This window comes from Ruditapes philippinarum, unplaced genomic scaffold (genome assembly GCF_026571515.1).
Source record: "Ruditapes philippinarum isolate M1 unplaced genomic scaffold, ASM2657151v2 ctg3002_1_1_1_1, whole genome shotgun sequence".
Taxonomy (NCBI): domain Eukaryota; kingdom Metazoa; phylum Mollusca; class Bivalvia; order Venerida; family Veneridae; genus Ruditapes; species Ruditapes philippinarum.
Window position 1 is genome coordinate 68961 of NW_026854098.1, and position 26968 is coordinate 95928.

Below are 26968 nucleotides of genomic sequence, written 5' to 3' on the forward strand. Positions count from 1 at the left end.
GAAAACCTGTGAAATTATTGCAAGTACGAGCACACAACTGAATAGAACCACTAACCTGTTCCCCACCTGGGAAGCTTTCTTGTATAAAATAGTCACTGGCGAGATTCAAATTCACAGCAGTAAGGGGGCAAGTGATTGGAAGTTGGCAACCATTACCATTTGGTCATACAAATGTACATTTACAATCTTTTAAACTGATAAAAAATCCAGACATGTAACATTTCATCTTTTGATCTTTTATTTTATTACTCATATCTCAATCTAACACATGATACATGTTTTTAAAATATTTTCAACAAAATTTCTTTTCCCCACTTGCGTAACATTTCTGATACAAAACTCGAGCAACGTCACCATTCTTATCTCATCATTTTCTCATGTAAAAATCAACATTTTGATGTCAAAAAAATGTGCATAAACATCTTAGTTTTTATTTAAAAAAACAACAACATATTTTATGAACCAGCACTGTCCTGATGGAATCTGGAACTTTTCATTGTGACTTTCAAAGTTTATTGCTAGAAACAAGCCAATGGTTAAATCAACATTCAAACAACTTTTTAGTGCAAGATTATTTTTAAAATCAGAATCTGCAGATCTCTTGTCATTAACCATTTACTTATAAGAAATATCCTTAATATTTGATACAAATTGTTCATACGAGTTTAATATAGAATTCAATCCATATCAGGTACGATGATAGGGTATAAAGGATTGTGATCAACTGTTTGATGTAACATAAGACCAAGTACGCCCATTCTGTTAGAAAGTGCGTGTCGGACATTTCTCTCCTGCTCGAATAAGTCATCTATTTTCATCCACTGAAATAAACACAACAAATGATTTTCAACATAATAATAAAGTAATAATTATTGGCGTTATAAAGCTGCTCTCATTATTAAGCTTGTACAGCAATAACTCATAAAGTACAAAATTTAAGAAATAGTATTGTTCTTTGGTATGATACTTGACAGGGACACAATACTTGAAATTATCTACATCATTTCAATAGATGTTATCCAGCACTTAGCAAATGTGTTTTTCCTCAATCTTATTCAGAGCTACAAACAAATTTTACTGCTTTAACTTCATGGTGCCCAATCATTCTCAATAGGATGACCGAGGTGTTGTGCTCGATATATTTACCATGTTGTCACAGTAAAATTTGTATGTACCTCTGTATTTGCTAAGAAAAAACGTAAGTTAATTACAGACTAGCCAATAAAAATAACTACCATCCTCACTCTTTATATGTCTGTTGAAGCTGTCCAGCAATTTTTTAAATTATAATGTTAATTACAGTTGCATTTAACAGTTGGGCAAATTTCAAGCTATCAGAAAAATTCCCTTCTCAAATCAACAAAACTTACCTGTCTTACTCTTTCCATATCTATTTGAGCCCTTCTACATTTTTCCCAGCCATAATGTTTGTTGCATTTTCGTTTAGCAGTCAGGCAAATTTCACCTTTCTCTTCGAACACGTCAGATACTATTGGACATCCACAAACTTCATCTGCTGCTACCTGATGAAACAAAACCGAATCTTGTGAGCAAAGTATGGTATATATGTATATAAAAGTAACTTTTTTTTATTTCAATATAAGCATTTAAAATACTTTCTTCTTAATCCTTCTTTTAAACAAGATGTATGTCATATCAGTAATACATAAGCAATGAAAAATCTTAAAACAGAATCTTATTATGAGGAAAAGAAACGAACAAGTATACCATTCAAAGCTACTTAAACATACATTAAATATATAGCACCATTGCAATAGATGTTATCCGGAACTCCGCAAATATGGCATTTTCCCAGCTAATCTGTAGGTACAAACTTTTTACAGTGCACTACCTATCACTATAGATTAGTCAACCTGTTGCCCTTATTTTTGAAGCTGTATCTGTAAAAGTTTGTTTGTACCTACAACTAGCTGGGAAAATCCCAAATATTCTTTATTCCAGAGTTAGTCTGTTGTTTAAAACTACATGTATAGTAGTTTTACCAACTATATTGAAAGCTTGTATTTTTGTGACCAAGAAACATAATAATTATCATGTGAAACTTTTGCATCACAAATTTAACATGTCTACAGTATATATAGAGAACAGCATACCCTGGGTTCTTTCATATGCTCAGGACATATTACTTTGAGTCGTTTACAGTATGTTTTACTCTGACTGTTGTAAAAATCACAAAACATTGAGTTGCCCTCTATACGAGTCTTGTAAATGGATCCAAATGAGGTCTGTGCTTCAAACTGCAAATAAATATCATTTTACAATATAAGAATAAGAAGTGCTAGCAACTTATATAGTTGCCAAGTTTACATTGTCATTCCAGCCTGCAGATGGCAACTGAATCTACCCATGTGACCAGTGCAGACCAACATCTGCCAGCATATCTGTGCTGTCTGATCACAGACTGTATCATACTCTATTACAGTCAGTACTTACACAGAAAATTTCCCTAAAATTGATTAATGGTTTTGTCCAAATTGAAAGATGGACAAGTCCATTTAAGATACATATTATTTAGCAGGTTGTCAAGTCACATTCAACTATATTTTGAAATGGACTTGCCCTGCTATGAATTTGGAACAGTCAATTACAAGTTTTAAGGGTATCAGCATCAAAGCACTGAAAGCTAAGTAACACACAAGATAAAACCTCATCAGACTGGACAATGTGTGTACAGGCTGACCTGGCTCTATACTGGTAGCAATGACTGTCAACTTGTGAAACTATCATTTTAAGGCAGAAATCCTCAAATTTATCATAGCGTATTCTTTTGAGGAAATATAATATATTTTGCTACTTCATAATCATTATAAGAAACTTGGTATCATAATGAACAACCCTTTATATCAATGTTACCGTATCACTTAATAACTGATAAACACACTTTTATATTAATGTTTCTATATCATTTAAAGTTAAATTTTCTTGTCAATATGCTTTCAATTTTCATTCACGTTTAATATCAAACATTAACTCTACTGGACAACAAATTATTGTAGTATGGATGTAATCATAAGTGAATCTTTGGATTCTTTAATAGTCCAATAAAGATATTTAATACTTAGATTATTTAACATACCTTAGCAAAACATCTCTCCATATGTTTCAGTGCAGTTTTCTGACTGATTTCTAGTCCACATGTTACACAGAACAAATTGTATTCTGTCTCATCCTCAGACTCTGAAGGCTGCAACATAAATTGATTTTGAAAACTGAAATCTTAATCTTTATAGTTTTTTTCTTCTACAGTCAAACCTGCAAATAAAGCCACCCAAATGAGAGACTAATATGACCGTTATAGACAACTAGTCTTTATTTGGAGGTTTATCTGTTCTTTAAATCAATACAGGTTTGTTAAGAAAATGGTCTTTATTAAAAGAGTGGTCTTTATTTGGAGGTGGGATTTTAAACAGGTTTGACTGTATTTTTGTAATATTTCACAAATGAAAGTCTATGGTAGAATAGATTTATCTAATTAATACTTACAAAAAAATAAAGTTCTAAAGAATACCTAAAAAAACTTATCTAAAAAGTACTAATTAAAATGCAAACTTGAACAGAATTACTCAAAGAATTAAGACTATAGATTTCATAACACTTAAAAGAAAATTACATCATTAATGATTATCTTAGTACCATTTAAATTCTCTATCATACATATTTACTTGATAATAATTTAAAAGAAAAGTTTTTTGTCATTGTGAATTGAAGGTATATCCCATTTAGAGGTTGAAATTGGAAAAAAAAATTGCTGATTTACTAAATTTGCCAACACAATCAAGAACCGTTTCTCATCAAACAATAGATTTTTTCTAAGATATTTAGTTGTTTAATGATGATTTGATTATTAGACTTATGCTAATTTTTGTTTGTCATTTTCAAAATTTAAGCAATTTTAAACACATTTTTGGTCATATCTGGGCTGAAGATCCATTTTATCAGCTTTTACTTGAAACTAACAAGTAATTACCTATTTTTCCACAGTAGAAACCTATTCTTCTAAGTTGTCATATCAAGTTGTCTGCCTTTCTAACAAGAACTCATGGGTCCATGACCATCACCAAATAATTTCATTATGACACCAGTACTTTATATTTCCAGGAATACAAGGGTCATGAATAACAGGCAAGCTTTCGGGTTGCAATAAATTTTTCATTGTCTTACCTTTAGACTAAAATCAGCAATATTTAGCTTTAACTATCAGATGTTTGTAATACACTTTAATGAACCACTCATAAGACACGGTGTATAAATAACATTCTAAACTGATATTACAAAAATGTGTCTTATATCCAAGTAAATAAGGCAAATAGGAGTAATAACCTGTTCCTTTTCATCTTCACATTTGGCATGTTTAGCTCTCTCAACAAGTGCATCAAGTTCCTGGTGTTTTAAATCCAGATCTACAAGTTTCTGTCTGGCTTCCATCTGTTCTTGACGGACCTTCTCTAATGTACGGCGATTTTTCTCCTCCGCCACACATGGGCTACTTTGCCATTGCTGGATTTTTGGTGGCAACAGTTCATATATTCGGCTGGAAATAAAAATTTCAATAAATGATAAATAAAATTGTCAAATTACAAAGATTTAGTGTCTTCTTATTGCCCACATTAATGTTATGAATAAATGGTTATATCCTATTTTTCTTTATATTTTTTATACCATAGGTGAAGTTTGTAGTTATACAATGTACTTCATAATTTATACATGTATACTGTCAGTACAAGCCTTCAGGAATGTAAGTGGTTTTTGGCCCATCATTCAATTACACAGGATAAATCAATAAATTTAATCAAATCTGCATGTAAATTGTGTTATAATAAAAAACTTATTATGATGGATGGCCATCTTTGTTTTCACATTTGACCTTTTCTATTTATTATTGAGATTTTACTATACATTCACAAGGGGCAAACCTCTTTGCCAGTTTCATCCCACATTCCTCTGAGCAGTATTTAGATTGAAATCTTGCTGGGTTGACACAGCCGGGACCCAGACATTGTTTCTGAACTTCCTCTTCTGGTTCCTCAACTTCCTCGTACTCCTGGTAATGCCTGTGATGATGTTCTCTTTTATGTTCTCTCCCCTTCTGTTAAATATATCAATACTAGGGATGTAAAATATATCAATACTAGAGGTGTAAAATATATCAATACTAGGGGTGTAAAATATATCAATACTAGGGGTGTAAAATATAACAATACTAGAGGTGTAAAATATATATCAATTCTAGGGGTGTTAAATATATCAATACTAGGGGTGTTAAATACAAATGTATATCAATACTAAGGGTGTAAAATATATCAATACTAGGGGTGTAAAATATATCAATACTAGGGGTGTAAAATATATCAATACTAGGGGTGTTCAATATATCAATACTAGGGGTGTTAAATATATTAATACTAGAGGTGTAAAATATATCAATACTAGGGGTGTAAAATATATATCAATTCTAGGGGTGTTAAATATATCAATACTAGGGGTGTTAAATACAAATGTATATCAATACTAAGGGTGTAAAATATATCAATACTAGGGGTGTAAAATATATCAATACTAGGGGTGTAAAATATATCAATACTAGGGGTGTTCAATATATCAATACTAGGGGTGTTAAATATATTAATACTAGAGGTGTAAAATATATCAATACTAGGGGTGTAAAATATATCAATACTAGAGGTGTAAAATATATCAATACTAGGGGTGTAAAATATATCAATACTAGGGGTGTAAAATATATATCAATACTAGAGGTGTAAAATATATCAATACTAGGGGTGTTAAATATATCAATACTAGGGGTGTAAAATATATATCAATACAAGGGGTGTAAAATATATCAATACTAGGGGTGTTAAATATATCAATACTAGAGGTGCAAAATATATCAATACTAGAGGTGTCACGTTCATTCGATTAAACAGGTACTGTTATGTTGTCAGTGTTGTATAGATATATCAGACCCAAAACGGGATGGTTATATATAGCATTTTTCATTCATAAAAGATATGCTCACATTCAGACTCATTAATAACTGAAATATAAACATACTTGCAGAATCTAGCCAGAGGCGTGCTTATCAGTACACAGAGGCGGGTTTATAAATACTATGCTCTGCTTGGCCACTACAGGTACGGTCAGATATATATATTGTAATCAATTTGACTTCAAAAAAATACTACCAAAATGTCATATCTTGTCATTAAGAAACAAAGTTAATGTTGTAAATGAGAATTTTATTAGAATAGTCAGTTAAACGTTTAACAAGGTTTTTAGGTCGCCATTTAAACGGTTATCATTTTGCTGAACCAAGACACCCCTAATCACTACTCAGATATATTGTAAGTCAATCATTGCTTACCAATCAATTTGTAAAAATAAGGAGTATCTCTATATAATTGCGAATGGTATGTCATTCTCACACTTATTTAATTGCCATTGTTTTGTGATTGTTTTACATGTAAAAAAAAAGCATTTCAAAATCACAATAAATTAAAGAAAAATAAAACATTCCATTCCTGGCCCTGTTCATCAGATTTTTCTTATGAGACACAAGCAATGTTTAGGCCCTATGGCAGCTTTTTAGCTTCACTTGTAGAGCAAGACTCTGATAAACATTTTACTAACTTTTTACAATCAAAAACACTTTCTAAATTGTTGAAGTGGTCTTTAGTTTTTCTAAAGGGTTACCGGATAATATGTTATCTTTAGATAAAATGTTAGATATAATTGTCAAATCTAAAGCATTAAGGTGAAAAATGAAATTTGCCATCGATAAATTACAGAAACAATAAAAAAAACACCTTGATACCTCTTATTCAGCGTAACCCTATCTATATGTAAATAAGTAAAGCAGACCATTTGTTTCCAAATCTATCTATATTTATTTTTAGAGATCAACCTCACTGCATGTTATAAGTAGCTCTTTGGATGCTGTTTTGAAGAAGACTTAATGGTGATATGATGCACTTTTCCGAAGTTTGAAACAACACAGTATTGTTTTCCAACAAAAAATAAAAGCTGAAGGCCCTTTTCAATAAAAATGTCCTGGAATTGGTGTTGTCCTGCTTTAAAGAAAGGTCCATATTATTTTCTTTTGAAGTTTCACTGCACTGCATTTGAGAAGACTGATTTAAATTATAATGAATTAGAAAAGCTACATGTGATATGATAATTACCTGTTTTTTCTTTGTTGGAGATTTCTTATCTTTATACTTCTTCCTCGGTGTATCTTCTTTTCCTGATAATCTCTTCTTTCGTTTCTAAACAGAAATAAAAAAAACAACATTAATTAAAAGAGAAATATTTGAAACATGATGGAATAAAAATTGTTAATTTGTCACGTGATTTTAATCTTAAGGCCAGTCATAATAATTTATTACCCCTCACTTTTATTGTAATGTTAATTTCCAATAGGCCACTTGGAGTTATTCTTATTGTTAAAAAGCAAGTGTACCACAAGACTAGGAAACTTAAACTGTTACATAGGTAACAGTACTTTTTAACAGTTTAAAATCTGGTCATGTAGTTTTTTCCCCCTTAAAAAAATAAAATGGCTGCCATTTTGTTTTCTCAATTCAGGCACTTTTTTCCATAGTTCTTCACGAAGGGGGATTTGTTGAGCATCACCAGAGTGACTATGACACCCAACAAATTTAATTAATGCCTCAAGTAACAGTATTTTCCTCAGAATGTTATTTTTACTGTTACCCACAAGCCTGTATGTGTTATTTATATAATAAACTTTGCTTACCTTTTCAGATTTGTCTTGCTTCTCTTGGTCTCTCCTGCAAACAGAATATACAAATTACTTCATATAATAAACACAAGTTATGCCCATGGGCAGAATGTCGAGCTCCCTCGTCTTAATTCAAACCTGAACCTATAACCTTCAGATCAAAGAGAAAGATGTATACATAGGTGAGAACGATTCATATACACATTATCATTTATAAATTGTAAATTACTTAGTCTATTTACACTCAGTCTCATTTTATGGCTCCCAAGTTATCTGCCCATCTCCCCATTTTCCAAATTAAACTTGACAAAGAGGGGCAAATTACAGATTAAAGAGGAATTCTTCAAGGATTTAACTAGATACAGGATTGAAGCAGTACCTCATGAAATCATAATCACAAAATAGACAATTTTTGTTTGTTTGTTGATTGTTACATTTTTCATTCTTTATGATACATAAATCAGTGTGAAAAGATGAATTGGACCTTTTGAAGTTCATTCCGTTGGATGAAAAGGCAAGATTTTATCATTTTATCATTCAAGCACATTGTCCGGTATATACCAGAGTACGGTATATAGTGTGGGTGTCCAATCCTTGTTTGAAAATACATTTGTATCTCCAAAACAGCTCTTTTACCTTTTAAAAACTGAAACTGTTCAGTTCAGTATATCAAGTTGGCATCAAACTTATTAATGATCAAAATCAGATGAAATATATTTCATACAATATTGATACAATGATACTAAGGATAATAATAGTAACAAGGGCTTAGTCTAAATTTAGTAACAAGGGCTTAGTCTAAATTTAGATGTAAGTTCTATGGGGGTTGGAGGACATAATCCCCCCAGAATGTTTTTGCTCTGGACTGGCAGAAGTGTGTAATGGTGTATATTTAGTACAACTAATGAATCCAGGGGATAATTACATTTTGAAGGCAGACAAAAATGCTTTCACTTTCTAAGAAAAAAATATTGACCAGGGCTTCCATTAAGTTTCAAAATTTGAAAGTCAGAGACTACAAAATGTCTGACATTGGATGTCACATTATATAGGTAAAGAAGAAAAAGGAATTAGAATTTGAAAGTCACAAGCCAAAATCAGGAGTAAATGACTCCAAAAATTCCATTAATGGAAAGCACTGATTGACTGCTGCTTCTTGGCCTAAAGGAAGCTATGCCACAGTTAAAGCTGTTACATATTAACATCTTGTCATCATATACTTAATAAACTAACATATAAAACTAGAACTATCACTAAATGTGATTAATACCCCCGCAAGATTGCTTCGGAAATGAGGAAGTTACAAGTAACAGAATACCTTGTTAAAGAATTGAAATAGAGTTATGGTTGTGGGCAATTAAAGATAGTTGTGGTTTTTGTATGTTGCATTTCCTTACAATATGGTTGACCATTGATGGAGTTTTATTGAATTACTCTGTAATAAATCCAGAACGAGTTACGCTTCTTGAGCACTGCATTTCCTCTCATTGCGCTTCTAAACATTAGTTTTAAGTTATACACCGGACAAGGAAAAGGAACAAAGGGCAATAACTCTACAAATACTGAAGATGGAGTTATGGTTATTGTACACTGCACTTCCTCTCATTTCGCTTGACCATTGTATGAAGTTGTATTGAATTCCAACTACTAGTTTTCAAGTTATGCACTGGACAAAAAAGTAACAAAGGGCAATAACTGTAATGAGTCAAAATAGAGTTATGCTTCTTCTGCACTGCACTTCATCTCACTGCCCTTGACCATTGTATGAAGTTTCATTGAATTCCAAACATTAATTTTCAAGTTATGCACTGGACATTAAAAAGTAACAAAGGGCAAAAACTCTTAAATGAGTCAAGAAAGAGTTATGGTTTCTGTGCACTGCGCTTCCTCTCATATACTTGACCAGTGTATGAAATTGTATTGAATTCAAAATAGTACTTTTCAAGTTATGCTCTGGACAAGAAAAAAGCACTGGAAAAGTTACAAAGGGCAGTAACTCAATAATTACTCTAGACAGAGTTATGGTTCTTGTGCACTGCACTCCCTCTTAATGTGCTTGATGATCGTATGAAGTTGTATTGAATTCCAACTAGTAGTTTTCAAGTTATGCTCCGGACAAGGAAATGTAACAAAGGGCAATAACTCTGTAATTAGTCAAGATGGAGTTATGGTTCTTGTGCATTGCACTTCCTCTCAATGTGCTTGATCATTGTATTAAGTTGTATTGAATTCCAACCATTAGTCTTCCAGTTATGCTCCGGACAAATATAAGCAATGGAAAAGTAACAATGGGCAATAATTCTGTAATTACTTTAGATAGAGTTATGGTTCTTGTGTTCTGCACTTCCTCTTATTGTGCTTGACCATTGTATGAAGTTGTTTTGAATTCCAAGCAGTAGTTTTCAAGTTCTGCCCTGGACAATGAAAAGTAACAAAGGGCAATAACTCTATAATGAGTCATGATGGAGTTATGGTTCTTGTGCACTGCACTTCCTCTCAATGTGTTTGACCATTGTATGAAGTTATATTGAATTCCAACCATTAGTCTTCAAGTTATGGTCCGGACAAAAGAAAGCAATGGAAAAGTAACAAAGGGCAAGAACTCTGAAATTACTTTAGATAGAGTTATGATTCTTGTACACTGCACTTCCCTTTATTGTGCTTGACCATTGTATGAAGTTGTACTGAATTCTAACCAGTAGTTTTCAAGTTATGCTCCGGACAAGGAAAAGTAACAAAGGGCAATAACTCTGTAATTAGTGAAGATTGTTATGGTTCTTGTGCACTGCACTTCCTCTCAATGTGCTTGACCATTGTATGAAGTTGTATTGAATTCCAATCATTAGTCTTCAAGTTATGCTCCGGACAAGGAAAATGCAACGGACGTCTGGTCCGACCGACCGACCACCGGGTGACTCCTATATACCCCCCCAAACTTTGTTTTTGGGGGTATAATATATCAACATCATTGAATTTTTCTCGACTTACTTCAGATAGTTGATGACACCACCAGGACTAGATAATATATCCTTCAACTGAGGCGATGACATGGAATCATCTAGATCTTTCACTGTTAATATACCTAAACCCTAAAAAAAATCAGGAATAAATAATTATGCAGGCAGGAGTAATAATATTCCTATGCTTCCATTATACAGACTGGTTGACAGGTATGCCTGCACATGCATATCGTCTTACAAGACTCATTATCTGCTAAATGTTCTTTTCTAAGAATTTTGTTCAAAACATCCATTGTATATCATGTGTCTAGGCTTAACATTTGAAAGAAAAGCACAATGCTGACAGGAGCTTAATTTATTTGGTTATGTTTAAAGTTGCACAAACACTGTAAAAGTCATATGGTGACTCTGGGAATAACCCATCACTTGTCATGGGCAAGCTCTAAGCAAAAAAAAGCTACCTTTCTTAAACCTAAAGATAGCTTCTTTATATGAAAGAACTCATACAACCTGCTGGGATTCAAACCCACAGCCTTAGGAGGCAATGGTTAAAAAAAGCATAAACATAAACTTGCCTATAGAGGTTTTGATAGATTTTAAGTGCCTCTTAATCATAAAAGACAGATAAAAAGTAAGAATTATTTGTGGAATTTATGTCACACACAATACAGTTGTAATGTAAATGTAGCCACCTTTTTCCTGTGGTGGAAGCACCCTATAGCACCCTATACAACCTGTGCTTTCCAGATCTCAAAAATTTATCACTTTTGACTAAAGATATACTAGTAATAAGGGACAGTTACAAGATTGTCTAAAACATTTTTCTTTACTACACTAATTTATCACACACCCGTGCCGATTTTGCGACTCCGTAAATATGGTATTGCACGGCCGTGCATATATTTTGACGTGACGTCATTAGCGTTATACAAACATAGTGTAATGACGCGCTAAATGTTAGCGTTATACTATAGGCGCGTCAATGAAAAATGCCTCTTATTTCTCTTTAAACGGTCTTTATTTTGGGTATGTGATAAATAGAATATTAAATTCGTGTAAGTTCATTACTGAATTTATTGCACTCGTTGAATAAAATAATATTATGCTCGCCAGAGGCTCGCATAATATAATTTTATTCAACTCGTGCAATAAATTCAGTATTGAACTTACACTCATTCAATATCCTCTATATATTGATCAGGCCACAATATTAGAAATTACTTACTATAGACACATTCATGATCAAAACTTAGCTCTTGTATTATAACTTTCTATCATAAAAAAAAACTTACAAAATTACTACATTGTCTGAGTCTGCATTTCTGTCGGATTCTATTTGGTCCGCCAAACTTTTTCATGTCCTGTATTGAAACAAAAAGATTTATTTTAACCTCTTTATAATTCTTAAAAATTATCAAACAATCGTTTTATTATTATAAAGTTTGATCAAATTAGTTAATTATCATACAATCATAGGGGATAAACAATTTTGCTCAGGTGATTACTAGCTTATATACATGTACATTGTATATATAATCCTACCTTACAAAAGTCACATCTCCCACAGTCCTCTGTTCTATGACACGCCGTGCACTGTCCACATCTTCTACTGGACTTCTTCTTATCTTCTCCCTTAATATTTATAAAAACATATCAAAATACCAGAGGTTTTTTTTACTTCTATATTTACCTGCTTCTTCCCACAGGGAGACAAGTTTTCTCCTAAAAGTTTTCTTGCCCCTTTAGCCAAAAAAAACTGTTTAATAAGTAGAAAGAAATAGCTCCTTCCTCTTTCTTAAAATAAGTCTGCATGACATTCAACTATTTTCAATACATTTTGTTACAAGAAGGATAAAATCATTTTTTGATTCAGAACCCAGACAGATAAGGGTAAAAAACTGAATTCAGTAAAAAATCTAAACCACCCAGCCTTGAAGGTTCTATACCGATATTGCATTACAATACTGATAAACTGAACTCTTATGACATGAAACACTTTGATTAAAACATTTTTCATATTTTTATAAAAACAATTCTATAAAGTTCAGAGAATTTATAATACATACTTGTACACTTTTACTCATATGTAATGTATTAAATACTTCACATCTAACAGCCGTTTCACAGTTCATAGGCACACAATTTGGAAAATTAGTTGACAATTTAAGAACATCTGACAAAGATCTCTATGGTTTATTATTTACTTATACTACATTACACAGTATCATCCTCTATGGTTTATTTTACTTACATTACATGTGCACAATATCGTAAAAGATATCTTGCCAGTCTTAGTACTTACAATTTCTGGTTCCCGAAGTTTGCCCTTATACTCTAGGGCAGCCCTGTCAAGTTTCTCCGGTTTAAGTGATATCTTTTTCTCTGCCTTTTCTTTAAGTTTCTTGTGTTTGTATCGAGTAACCAAAGAAGGATCCTTCTCTGAAATAACACAAACAAATGATCACAAAATAGAAAAAAAATGCAATTCAGAAAAAAGTACATTTACATTTTTAGTACAGATACATGTATGTACATACATTTTAATTAAAGAATAAAATAGAATTAAGGCATTCGTCAGCTTATCAATTCTGTAAATCTTTCCTTTGTTTTTTATTCTTCTGACCAAAGTTTAGAGATACATGTGTTACTTTATACTTGGACTTTATGACAGCATGGACCATTCTTTGTGTAATAAATTGAGCATCTTTACAGTTTTGTCAATGTTGTTTTCCTAAATTCTTAATACATACAATGTATATATACATGTATAAATTCCATGTAATAGCAGACTACACAGCTTAGTCTTTGTTTTATAAGAAAAACTGGGTTCACGCGTAAATGAACCAAGTGCATTCTAGAGATTTATTGTACTTACGACGACATGGACCGCAGTAATATTGTTTGATAAACTGAGCATCTTTCTCTGTCACACCTATACAGTCACCGTGATACCATTCTTCACAATTGTCACATGCTCTGAAATACATCAATTACATGTATACATACATATATATTGCTGAAACAATCTCATTAAAATCAGATCATCGTTTTTAGTCCATTTCTCTTCGCTAGCGATAGGTGGTTGAGGGACAGTTAAGGTATGGTTTTAATGAGATCGTTGAAAATAATGTAAACAAAAAATGAAACAGAATCATACAGTTGTTGTTGTTTTTTTTCTTATTACTGAGATGTTGGCAAATAAAAGAATTTGACACTGTGGTGATGATGATATTGAAGGTTTGTTCAGAAAGTTAATTGTTCAATATTGCACAGTTTTTGTGCATTGTATGATAACATAAATTACACACAGGATGCGAACCGAAACAGGTTGGACATTGATGTCAACAGCATAAAGCCTTGTTTTGAATAAAACCTTCACAAACATTTGAAGTTCAATATTATAAATGGACACTTACATCATAAAGCGTGTGCCATCTGTGGATCGACATATACAATATCTAGTATCAGGATTATCTGTGTTCTCTATTGTTTTAACAAGTTGGTCAACTTTAGCTTTCCTCTCTGGTAGAGCAAACTGTTGATTGATCTGCTTTTTCTAAAAATAGAAATAAATGTACATGTATCAGCTATATTTCTGAATGCAGAAATAAAGAACATGTATGTTAACTGCTTTTTCTAAGATTAGATATAAATATTAATAAATGAATAAAATTACATGCATTAGCTACTTTATCTAAATAAATAAATAAAAAAAGTAGATGTTCAAATGTAGGTAACTGCTTTTTCCTTAAAGCTTGAACAGATTGGAAAATTTAGTAAGTCTATAGATAAGATATGGTGTGCCAATAAAGAAATACATACAATGTATCATGATGTCATAATATTCAATGATTTAATCAATTCTTTTTAATCACGTCAGTGAATCACATTCACTATGGACAGAGTTCACTCATATGTTTAGCTCTGAGTGACACACATGTATTAGAGATCAAGTTTTATATTTATTTATTTTTTATACTGCTCCCTATATGAAATATTCATAAATAAGCATGGGCTGAACAAACAAATTCCATACACTAAAGAAAATTGTTCTAAAACCATCCAAAGAAAAAGTAGTTCTAATTTAACCAGACCTTGCACTCTTCAAATATGCTATCATTTGTAGTTTTGACAAAGCTTTTAACATTATTGTCTTGTTACCAAGGAGATACACATTGGCTTAATAGTTAAGCCATTTGGCAATAAGTACAGATATAGTGATCTAGTATTTTGTATGGAAGTCAATATACCATTTTTTGTCTATATATATTATACATGAGGAAATAACCCTAAAGCCGTGTTTCAATAAGCTTATAGCTTCCAACACAATAAAAATAAAATAAATTGGTAAAAACTAAAAAAAATATATTTATTTCAGTTAACATACCTTCTGCTGCTTGAAAAACTCTTCAAAAGATCCTTGAAACTGAAATCAGATTTAAATTATTTGATTCTTTTTTATTAAACTTTACTTGACTGTACTAGTTTACAATTGACTTTATACAACTTTTTATTGATTTGTATAATTGGTAGGCTGAAACTTATGGAAATATAATTTATTCAGTTTGACGACACCTTCTTGGTAAGAATACTAAATAGGCATCACAAGTTAGAGGCATACCCCTAGTATCAGTAATTGTGACAAAGTGGCCCAATAATAATACATTGTACATTGTATGAATGATGTTATTTGTGATATACAACAGCATACTGAGTGACATTGCTAAACAAGGGTGCCATAGTCACAAAATACGCCCGTTTATGAAAGCTTTAGATGGAGATGGGGGCATTATGGGGGGGCATTATGGATAAGTGTTATCTAGCAAGCAAGTTTTTATCCTTGGCACTGTGTTGTTAAATGAACCTTAAAACAAATCAGTAGGGAAGATATGCACAGGATTTGTGACCTTGACCTTGGTCGCAGGGACCTGAATTTTATGCACGGCACTCAGCCTCACAATGATGAACATTTGTGCCAAATTATATTGAAATCCCTCTATGCATGTAGAAGTTTTGCTCCAGACGAGTGTTTTGCTATGAGCTCTAACTGTGACCTTCACCTTTGACCTAGAGACTTGGTTCATGTGCAAGGCACTACGTCTCATGGTGGTGAACAATTCTATAAAGTAACATTAAAATTCCTCCATGCATGTAGAAAATATGCTCCGGACAACATCTGGATATTTAATCATCTCCAGTGACCTTGACCTTGCAAATATTAACCTAAATTAAATGTGTCACACCTGTAGTCATGATAGTTACCATTTGTGCTACAATCCATTAATAAATGATGACTTAATGGTCCCTATACACATCTTCAAATTTTTATTTGAACTTTGACTTCTATGTGTAACCTTGACTTTGGTCGCAGGGATCTGAAATTTTGCATGCGACACTCAGCCTCACAATGGTGAACATTTGTGTCAAGTTATATTGAAATCCCCCAATGAATGTAGAAGTTTTGCTCCGGACAAGTGTTTTTCAATGAGCTCTAAGTGTGACCTTGACCTTTGACCTGGAGACCTGGATCATGCATGGAGCAATACACATCATGGTGGTGAACATTTCCATAAAGTATTATAAAAATTCTTCCATACATGTAGGAGATATGCTCCAGACAAAATCTGGATATTTCACCATCTTTAGTGACCTTGACCTTGCATATATTGACCTAAAGTACATATGTCATAGCCGTAGTCATGATAATGAGCATTTGTGTTACAATCCCTCAATAAATGATGATTAAATCGTCCCTATACACATCTTCATATTTTTATCTAAACTTTGACCTCTATGTGTGGCCTTGACCTTGGCTGCAGGGACCTGAATTTTATGCGCGACACTCCGTCTCACAATGGTGAACATTTGTGCCAAGTTATATTGAAATCCCTCTATGCATGTGGAAGTTTTGCTCCAGACAAGCGTTTTATAATGAGCTCTAAGTGTGACCTTGACCTTTGACCTAGAGACCTAGTTCATGTGCGTGACATGGCTTCTCATAATGGTGAACATTTCTATGAAATTTCATTAAAATCCCTCCATGCGTGTAGGAGATATGCTCCAGACAAAATCTCGATATTTCAACATCTTTAGTGACCTTGACCTTGTATATATTGACATTAATTATATGTATCACAGCCATAGTCTTGATAATGACCATTTGTGTTACAATCCCTCAATAAATGATGACTAAATGGTCCATATACACATCTTCATATTTTTATCTGAACTTTGACCTCTATGTGTGACCCTGACCTTGGCCGCAAGGACCTGAATCTTGCGCGCGACACTCCGCCTCACAATGGTGAACATTTGTGCCAAGTAATATTGAAATCCCTCTATACATGTGGAAGTTTTGCTCCGGACAAGCATTTTTCAAAGAGCTCTTAGTGTGACCTTGACCTTTGACCTAGAGACCTGGTTCATGTGCATGACACTGCTCCTCATAGTGGTGAACATTTCTATGAAGTTTCATTAAAATCCCTCCATACATGTAGGAGATATGCTCCGGACAAAATTGGACGCCGCCCGCGGGGGGCGTTCCCATAATACGTCCCATTTTTCAAACGGGCGTATAAAAACCTAAATGTATAGCATACACCACTAGAAAAATCGTTCAGCATGATTTAACAGTTAAATCAGTCTATCAATGCTTTAAATCTGAATTGTTCAAACCAACTACCTTTGTATAAAATTATTTGTCCATGCGTATCTGATAACAAATTTTGATTTTCTTTTTTAATTTAATTTGTATCACACAATGTCAACAGCCTTGCAGGTAAGATCAAGCCCACAGATTGATCAGTTATTATCAGCTGTCAATGAAAAAAAACTTTTAATTAAAAAACAATATATCCCAAACTGTGATTTTATTGCTCAATAACATCACTGTTTGGAGTTCGGATGCGGGAAATTATATATCATGAGGGTGTAGCCCGAGTGATATAATGATACGCATCCAAACGACAAACAGTGATGTTATCAAGCAATAAAATCACCGATTTGGATATATTATTTTGATTCTAACACGACATCAACAAATAAATGCTGCCCGTTCATGATAATTAGCTAAATTGTGCCTGCATAATAACACACACTTTCGTTTCTTCTATGTTCAATAGGGAAAAATGCGGGTCATGTTAGAATTAATATTTTTACACAAACTGGGTATTCATCTCAATCATAAAACTTGGTTTAAAAACATTGTCCAACCAATACAAGAAAAGATCTTGCCATTGTTTCACTTTTTGACACTGTCTGCGTCCTGGCTCTCTATTCATACATTGTGCTGTAGAAGGCCAGGAATCTTCTCATTTGCATGGACAATATAAAAAAATCTACTGCCAATATCAATGAAATGATATTATCATGGTGAATGATTCATAAAATTTTTTAAAACATTGGTTCTTATTCCGTTTGAAAGAGAATATATTGCTTTTTTCCCCCCAAAACATCAATTCCTGAAGATATCAATCAAGTGACTTTGACATGTTCTCAGTTGACAAACATGTATTGTTCTATGTTTAAGAACCTAATAGTTCTGTCGCAAATTCTGTCTACCAGGGATTTTTAGCAAAATTGTCTGTTTACTGATAGATATCTCTATATATTGCATGAAGGCTGTTAGTCCTATACATATGACATCACTTTGAGATATTTATGCTTCTGAGATTGACTGATATGAACTTCCAATAATTTACACTCAAATTGTATTTTTCTCAACTTTTAGTGGGTGAGAAACCGTAAATGTATATAAACAAATAAGATCGGGATCCATAATCTCTGGGCTTGCTAATATTCAAACTCAATTTTTCACTTTGATTTGTGATTATCCGAGTACTCGGATACTCGCCCCAGCCCTATTGTTCAAAAACGGTTTAAGTGGGAACAATAATGTTATTGTCAACGTCTAGTGATGTCATTTAGCTGCAAATTGATATAGCCTGGAACCCCTTTGTATCGATCTATTTACACATAAATCACAATCAAGTTATAACAAGAGCTGTCAGTAGGACAGCAACACTCGACTATTCTTAGTGCTTGATAGTAAAAAAAATGCTTGATACAGTTACCTCCTCCTGTTTACAGGTTGGGGTCATGATGGTGAACAAGTGTGCACAGTTTCAAAGCCATATGTCAATGGACTTTGAAAATATTTGAACTATTACAAAAACTTTAACGTAAATTCTAAGTCGAAAAAGGGGCATAATTCTGTCAAAATGCTTGATAGAGTTACCTCCTCCTGTCTACAGGTTGGGGTCATGATGGTGAACAAGTGTGCAAAGTTTCAAAGCCATATGTCAATGGACTTTGAAAATATTTGAACTATTACAAAAACTTTAACATAAGTGGTTACGCCGACGCGGACGCTCGGGTGACTGCAATAGCTCTACTTATTCTTATCGAATAGTCGAGCTAAAAAATTAAATCATCCTGAATCTTTATTTTGTTTAATTTATTTTGATCCTTTTGTCATATACTCAACATCACTAATTCCGCATCATCACTTATTTCACGGTAATGGCATATTTTCATGTTAACAGTGTTAAAATTGGTCAGAATTGATATATTTTATTCAAACACCTAAACAACAAAGTTTTTGTACAATATGTTTTAAATCTTTAGATTTTGATGTAAAACAGAACGAGATTTTACAAATTTCTGTAAAAAGCAACAATAAATTTGTGCATACGTATGAAATATATACGTCTGAAACAATCATCATTTTCTAAATGTTCTTGTTTGTTGAAAAAATAATTTTTGAGTTACAATGTACATATAGTTTTAATATTTAAAATTTTAGCAAAATAGCACGTAGAAATTTTAACTGAAACATGAAAAAAATGAAATAAAACACCATTACCGCCATTTAAATGATGACAAAATTGTTTTCAAAATGGCTGACATATGGTCTACGTCTTGCCCATTTAAACTGATTTTGGCTGAATATATTGTTGTTTTCTTGTGTCATACAGCAGAAAATACCACTATGTTACAGCTTATGACAATTTTTGTACCATAAGTAATTAAGTTTCATGTGTTGTCTCTTTCTTGTTTCAAAGCATTAAGTACCATGAACTAAGAGAAGCACAGTATAATATTTACATGGCAAACATCACTGATATATAGCTTTTAGCTTTGGAAAATTGGGATATTTACAGACATGTCAAAAACGTTGAAGAATTAGGTCACGCCATTGTGAGAATCGCTCAATTAGTCAAAAATTGGGAAGCCTGAACCATCTTTATGTTAGATTTTTTCACTTAATAACAAACAAAGATGTCTGTTTTAAAATGTCAGCATTAATTTGGGAACATTTATCAGACAGTAAATGTACTTTTGATAAGAACACACTATTATATATCTATTTATTATCTACAATGTCTTGCAGCACTGGAAACACATTTTTGACCATTTGTAAGGCACAAAAACAAATGTGAAAGATTTTCGTGACAGTGTTGTTAATGTTAACAATCAGTAGGTGGTGCATTTTGCAAGAAATTGAAAGATTTGTAAAAAAGATCGATACAATAGTCCAATAAATTAGACGTCATAGGCTTGTTATAGTTTTATGTCGGTCAAGTCTGACGTCTAATAGTTTTTGCTCAAAAACACATAGCATTATAAAAAACTCAAAAATTGTCTATTGTCTTGTTTTTCTTCTTTTCTTTCAATTTCATGCTCAATCATAGACCAAACTTTCAAAAATGTCTTTATCAATTGAAAATAAAATATAAACATCAATCTCTTTTAGTCTATTGTCAGGCAATTGTTCTGAATCAGTTAAACGCTTGCATTTGAATTAGCCAATCAGTTTTCGCGCACTGGATGTAGGCCATTCGTTTATCGGCTGTTTAAGGAATTTAATTACATGAGAGGATTAAATCATGTTTGTATGGATGGGATAGTTTCATTATTTTGTCTAAAGGTATTTATTTTTTAATTTTGTTCATAAATTTGTCAAAATTAATGTAAATACCGCTGTCTTACTGTTTTTCGTTCCGCCCGATTTTCTGGCAGAACGTGCTATGGGTTCCAGTGTTGCATCTAGAATTTCAAAATTATAATAATAATAATAATAATAATAAAGGCTTTATTTAACGAGGCTACATATTCGCCAAAATGATCTTCCATATGTACCTCAACATATTTACAACATATTTACATCAAATAATTGTACAAAAGACAATGTAATATTATAAAACATAGCATTAACTAGTTATAAATGCAATGACAAACTAAACATAAATAGTAACCATTAACAATGAAAACTGCAGTAAACATAATTATACAAACATAATACTATGGTACTGGTTTAACCAGAGTACTTCCACTTTATGCAAGGTTTTTTTGAATTTTTCAGTACTTTCAGACTGACGTACATAGAGTGGTATATAATTCCAGATTTTAGTTCCAGAATAAGAAAGTGATTTACGGTAAAACTCAAGATTAGGTTAAGGGACATGTAGATTAAGATTGTTTGTTGATCTGAGATTTCTGTTATGTAAAGTTGAGACAAAATGAAATTAATCTTTCATGTAGTATGGTGAGTTTTCTTTATGTAATGATTTGTATTATCAGGATAGCCTTTTTGTACTCAACCCTGTCATTAAATTTCATCCATCTTAATTCTTTGAAAAGAGGTTCAGATGGTGCATCTGCAGCTTTATCTAGAATAATGCGAGCTGCTCGTTTTTGAAATTTTAGCATTCTCTCAAGAAGTTTATTTGAGCAATTTTCCCAAATTGAAAAGCAATAGTCTACATGAGGTAAAATATACTGGCATTATAGAAAAGTCCCCTGGCATGTAAATTGAGATATTGTTTTAACCTTAAAAGAAGATAGAGATTACTATTGCATTTCTTTATTGTTTGTTCTACTTGAAGTTTCCACGTTAGGCAATTGTCAACTTGTACTCCAAGAAGCTTTTCAGATTCAGTGAACTCTATATTATTGTTAAATAATTGAAGTGGTGTACTTGTTGATGCATGAATGTAATGTTGGGTCTTTTTTGAGGCTGATATGTACATAGCTTTAGTTTTGTCTGTATTAGGTATCATAGCACTGTGAGTGCACCATTCTTGAATAGAGTGTAGGTCTTTTTGAAGTTTTACATTTAAAGTTTCATTGGAACGTCCTGTAGCACTTATTGTAGCATCATCTGCAAACATATCCATTTCTGAGTGTTCAAGATGTAAAGGTAAATCATTTATATAGATCAAGAATAAAATGGGCCCTAAGACAGATCCTTGAGGGACTCCAGCTGATACACCCAAAGACTCAGATATGGTGCCTGACACAGATACCTTCTGAGATCTTTCTGTTAGGTATGATTGGATCCACTGTAATGTATGATCTGAGATGTTATAACAACTAAGTTTTTCAATGAGTAGTGTATGGTTAACTAGATCAAATGCTTTTGTTAGGTCAAGAAATATGGTTCCTACAAGATTGTTGTTATTGATTTGATCAATCCAGTTGTCTACTATGGATGTTAGACCAGTTTCACAAGAGTGACTTGTTCTAAACCCAGATTGTTTTTGATGAAAAAGGTTATTGTCTTCAAGAAATTGTTTGAGACTATCAGATACATGCTTTTCAATGATTTTTGATAAAACAGGTAAAACAGAGATTGGTCTATAGTTATTTTTATCAAATTTAGACCCTTTTTTTGTAGATTGGAATTACTTTAGCCATTTTAAATGCGGTAGGAAATTTACCTGTATCAATACTTAGGTTAATTATTTTAACCAAATGGCTTGAGATAACATGGCAGCTTAGTTTTAAGAAACGAGCACTTATTTGGTCAAGGCCAGTTGCTTTGCTACAGTCTAGAGTTTCAAGCACGTTCCTCACAAATTTTTCAGATATTGGAGGAATTCGAAACAATTGGTCAGTTTTGAAACAATTTGAATTATGATCTCTTAGTCTAGTTTTATATGATTCGGGATAGTTTTTGACATTAGGTGCCCTTTTAAAAATACTTGTGAAGAATTCATTAAATTTTGTTGCGCTTTCAGCAGGATCAGTGATTGGTTCTCCATTTTCATCGTTAATGAATTGAGTTTGAGTATTAGTATTTTTCCCTGATAGGTGTTTTAAATTTTGCCACATTTTCTTTGTATCTTTTTTATTTTCATTGATTACTGTGTTGAAAAAATTCTTTTTAGCTTCTGCAGTAAGTTTCTTGACTTTTGAACGAAGTATTTTATAAGTATCATATTTTACGGCCTGTTTTGCTTTATCTCTTTCTTTAATTGTTTCGGCTATTTCATGAGTGAACCAGTCTGGCTGATTTACATATTTAACTCGCCTTGTTATGTGTGGTGCATGTTTGTTTAGGACTGATGTTAAGGTATTAATAAAATAGTCTAATGCATCATCAGTATCTGTAAATATGTCAAGTACTGACCAAGGTTGATTTTGTAATTCAATGAGATATTCATTTTCATTAAAAGTTTTCATATTTCTATAAGTTATTACAGAATGTACAGGTCCATGTTTAGGCTTATGTCTAGACTTGCGCACAAAACAGACTGAGTAGTGATCACTAAGTGTAAGGACCGGTACATGTATTTTATGTATATTATCAGGAACATTTGAATAGATATGATCAATTATAGTAGATGTAGTGGAAGTAACTCTGGTTGGTGTTTTAACAAGTTGATGGAGATTGAATGTATCTGTAACATGATTCCATGTGTTATTAATTGTTGCTGAATTGACATAATTATAGTTAAAGTCTCCAAATAGAATTAATTCTTTGCCTTCTAGAAAAATCTTTTCAAGTATTTCTTCAATATCTGTATTCCAGCTAGAAGGTGATGAGGGAGGTCTATAAATATATCCAACAAGGAAAGATTTTTGATTTTCACATTTAACCTCAATCCATATTGCTTCTATTGTTTGTCTATTCAAATCTGTCCTGTGATAGCAAGGGTAACACTGTTTTGTATATAATATAACACCACCTCCATTCGAACCTCTATCACAACGGAATAACTGATAATTATCTAAAACATATTCACTGTCAGAATAATTTTCATTAAGAAATGTTTCACATAGGCCAATAAAATCTAGTTCTTTTACATTATCAATTATGGGGGATTGTCCCCCACTCAACTGAAAAATGTGGGGGATTTGAAAAAAATGTGGGGGACATGCATTTACCAAACAATATTACATACCTGAAAGAATTCATTTATCCTACATTTAGGCATTTTTAACAGCTATCCTACGCTAAACAGCGGCAATAAAAAATAAAATTTTGACGAATACTACAATACACACTCGAGATGACCAAGTAGCTGCTGCACACAATTAAAGTCATAGCCGCGAGTGAAAAAAAACATAGCTGAAGCCTTCAATCAGCTCGATCAAGATATGATGAAGATAACTGAAAAGAAAGATTGTCAGATGCGCGACTTGGCGCACATAGCCTTCATAAAAATTTGCGATCTGCAAATAATATGCGCAAATCGCGCAATTTTGTGGCCTAGATGCAACACTGGGTTTTTGAGCAATTTCGATATGACATTGCTTTGCCCAGAAGCAAAAATATCTCAAAGTGATGTCATATTTATAGGACTAGATACAATGGGTTTTCACTATATAACTTAACATGATTTACGTAAAAATGACTTTTCAATTTTGACTTATACTGGACTAGTCACATTCTGCCGATTTGGCGAGTTCAACCCCTTGTCTATATGTTATATGTAAACTTTTTTTCTAGAATTACTTAACAGTAACACTGTGCCGGTCCCTTTGCTTTAAAACGGGTAGCACGAAATACCCAAATACACCCAAATATACCCAAATATTGCCCAAATATACCCAAATATTGCCCAAATATCCTAAAAATAAATGTTTTATACTAAAAAGGTGTTGTTTTAACCGTGAATACAATAAGCACTATCACTAAGATATAATCAAACATACCCAAATATACATTTTCCTATCATTGTATACAGTATATCTAGTATGTACTCCATTAAAGCTATTTTTTTTTAAATAACATGGACACTTGTATAATTATGATATGAAATTTCAACAAAATTACACCTTAAAAATGTAAGTAGACAACAAATATCATATCTTGATTTAAAATTACAAGTACTTTCATAAAGAACCTATAAACATGTAGTAGATAAGCAAATGTCACAACTTTATTTTCTTACATCTTAACTGCCCATTTCAACGGAATGAATGCAAGTTATAGCAGACTAAGTCATATTATTTTATAAATGATTATTTACTTCTCATTATAATCTATATTTTATACAAACAAAAATAAAAATTGCTATATTTGGGTATATTTGGGTGTATTTGGGTATATTTGGGTATTTCGTGCCGCCGCTTTAAAACGCAGGTAAATCGATGTAGATCTACTCTGAAATTAAATTTAAAAAACACAACACACACACACACACACACAAATGCACCTAATAATACTCACCGTCATTTTTTATTTAACCTAAACAATCTGTATGAAAGGGTAAAAAGACCAAAAATATCCTAATAAACACTTTTTGTTGTTGTTGTTGTTGTTGTTGTTGTTAAAACCGGAAGAGTATTACTAATATAATTACACTATAAAACCTGTAAACGTTGTCGTCTCTTACTGGTGTCTGCAATGACGTAAACATAGCGTGCACACGTATTGGCTATCGGCTGTGCACGTAATATCCCTCGCATGTCGCGTGTGCACATAGTAAATAAGCTTATTATTTATATGACACCGGAATTTCCAGCGTTCATTTTTCAGCACTATGTCGAAAGACATATAAATGACGGACACTATTATATCTGGAAGGAAAATCAGTGTAGGAATATAATCGGAACCACTCACCGGGAAAAAGATTAGCTCTATATGAAGAATGATCCCGAACTAATAAATGAAGAATCTGAAACTTCTGTACAGTGCGAATGACCATAGAAAATATTTCATGATCAGTCACAACGAAAGTGATCTGCATCTTACGGGAATCGAACCCAGGTAGTCTGATTCACAGCCAAACGCTCTACCTATTGAGCTAACCGTACGGACTACATGTATCTGTAGTCTACGCTTTAATGAGGGTCCATCAGCCCTTTCAGGCACTGAGAATATGGACCTCGGACTGTCACCAGTCATAACGTTTGTATACTTAATAAACAAGACTCGGGTCAAGTTTTGCAGAAATCTAACCTTTTCTCTAAAAAAGGAAGTTTGTTGTATTATAAATTCATTATGAATATGACAGGTTATATATGACCGTATTTATATAAACAGTTGTTTGCAATATAACTCGGGTTATCTTTCCAAACAACCGTTTGTATAGGGACATATAACCTGTCAAAATCTGTAATTCTAATAGTATAACAGAAAAAAATACATATGCAAAACTATGCCGGCTATGTTGAAATAAAACTGTTTCACCCGAACTCATTTCCACTATATGTGTTGCAGGACTTCATATAGTTTAACTAGTCATCTATAAAAGCATCTTCTTTAATTATTAACATGAAGTCATTTTCTTGGCCTAATTTATGAAGTGCCTATTTCAAAATCATTCAACTGGAACATTTTAAATATCTATGGTAACAGTACGTAGGCGTAACTTAAAAAAGTTTTTCGTGACTTCCATGCTCTTGTCAAAACTTATAAATATACATGAATTTTCGTACACCTGATGGTTATTCAATAAGTTTTAATTTGAAATAGTTTAATGTATTTGTTCATTATAATTTTTGTAAAGCCTAACATTATTTTTGTCATTTTGTAACATCCCTTTATTGTTACTATATATAGTATGTTATAAGTCATGTATTCTTCGTGCAAAGTGTGTTTTCAGTGAAGAGTAGCTGGACATGTATAAGCTGGCATTTTAGGTGTTTTGAACAGATACCAAAGGTAGCGTATATCTTAGATCTATTAAAGACTCTGAATTACCGTGATGAATCGAAACTTGTTTACCAAAATATTGCTCTCTGTTAGCGAATAATTTCGTTTCTAGAGATAATATTCGAAATGTGATGTACGGTGGAATAGAGGTGACATTTGCCACGAGATAATAAGCTGATAAGTCGTGGCCACAAGATAATAAGTCGTGGCCACGAGTTTAATTCTTGAGGCCACAAGATAATAAGTCGTGGCCACAAGATAATAAGTCGTGGCCACGAGATAATATCTTGAGGCCTCAAGATAATAAGTCGTGGCCACGAGATAAAATTAAACTGCAAATGTCACCTCTATGCCACCGTA

General features: G+C 32.6%; 1 protein-coding gene across 1 annotated transcript; it reads right to left on the reverse strand.

Annotated features, from left to right (window-relative positions):
- Positions 1-215: 215 nt before the first annotated feature.
- On the reverse strand, positions 216-25298 carry LOC132738932 (CXXC-type zinc finger protein 1-like). Its single transcript, XM_060726554.1, has 16 exons — positions 25181-25298; positions 15110-15148; positions 14139-14278; positions 13598-13698; positions 13025-13161; positions 12265-12354; positions 12015-12083; positions 10751-10851; positions 7778-7811; positions 7203-7286; positions 4935-5107; positions 4342-4552; positions 3098-3205; positions 2115-2258; positions 1371-1523; positions 216-821 (listed from the first exon to the last, which is right to left on the reverse strand). The coding sequence occupies exons 1-16, from the start codon at positions 25184-25186 to the stop codon at positions 678-680; spliced, it is 1734 nt and encodes a 577-aa protein (XP_060582537.1). The 5' UTR covers positions 25187-25298; the 3' UTR covers positions 216-677.
- Positions 25299-26968: the final 1670 nt, after the last annotated feature.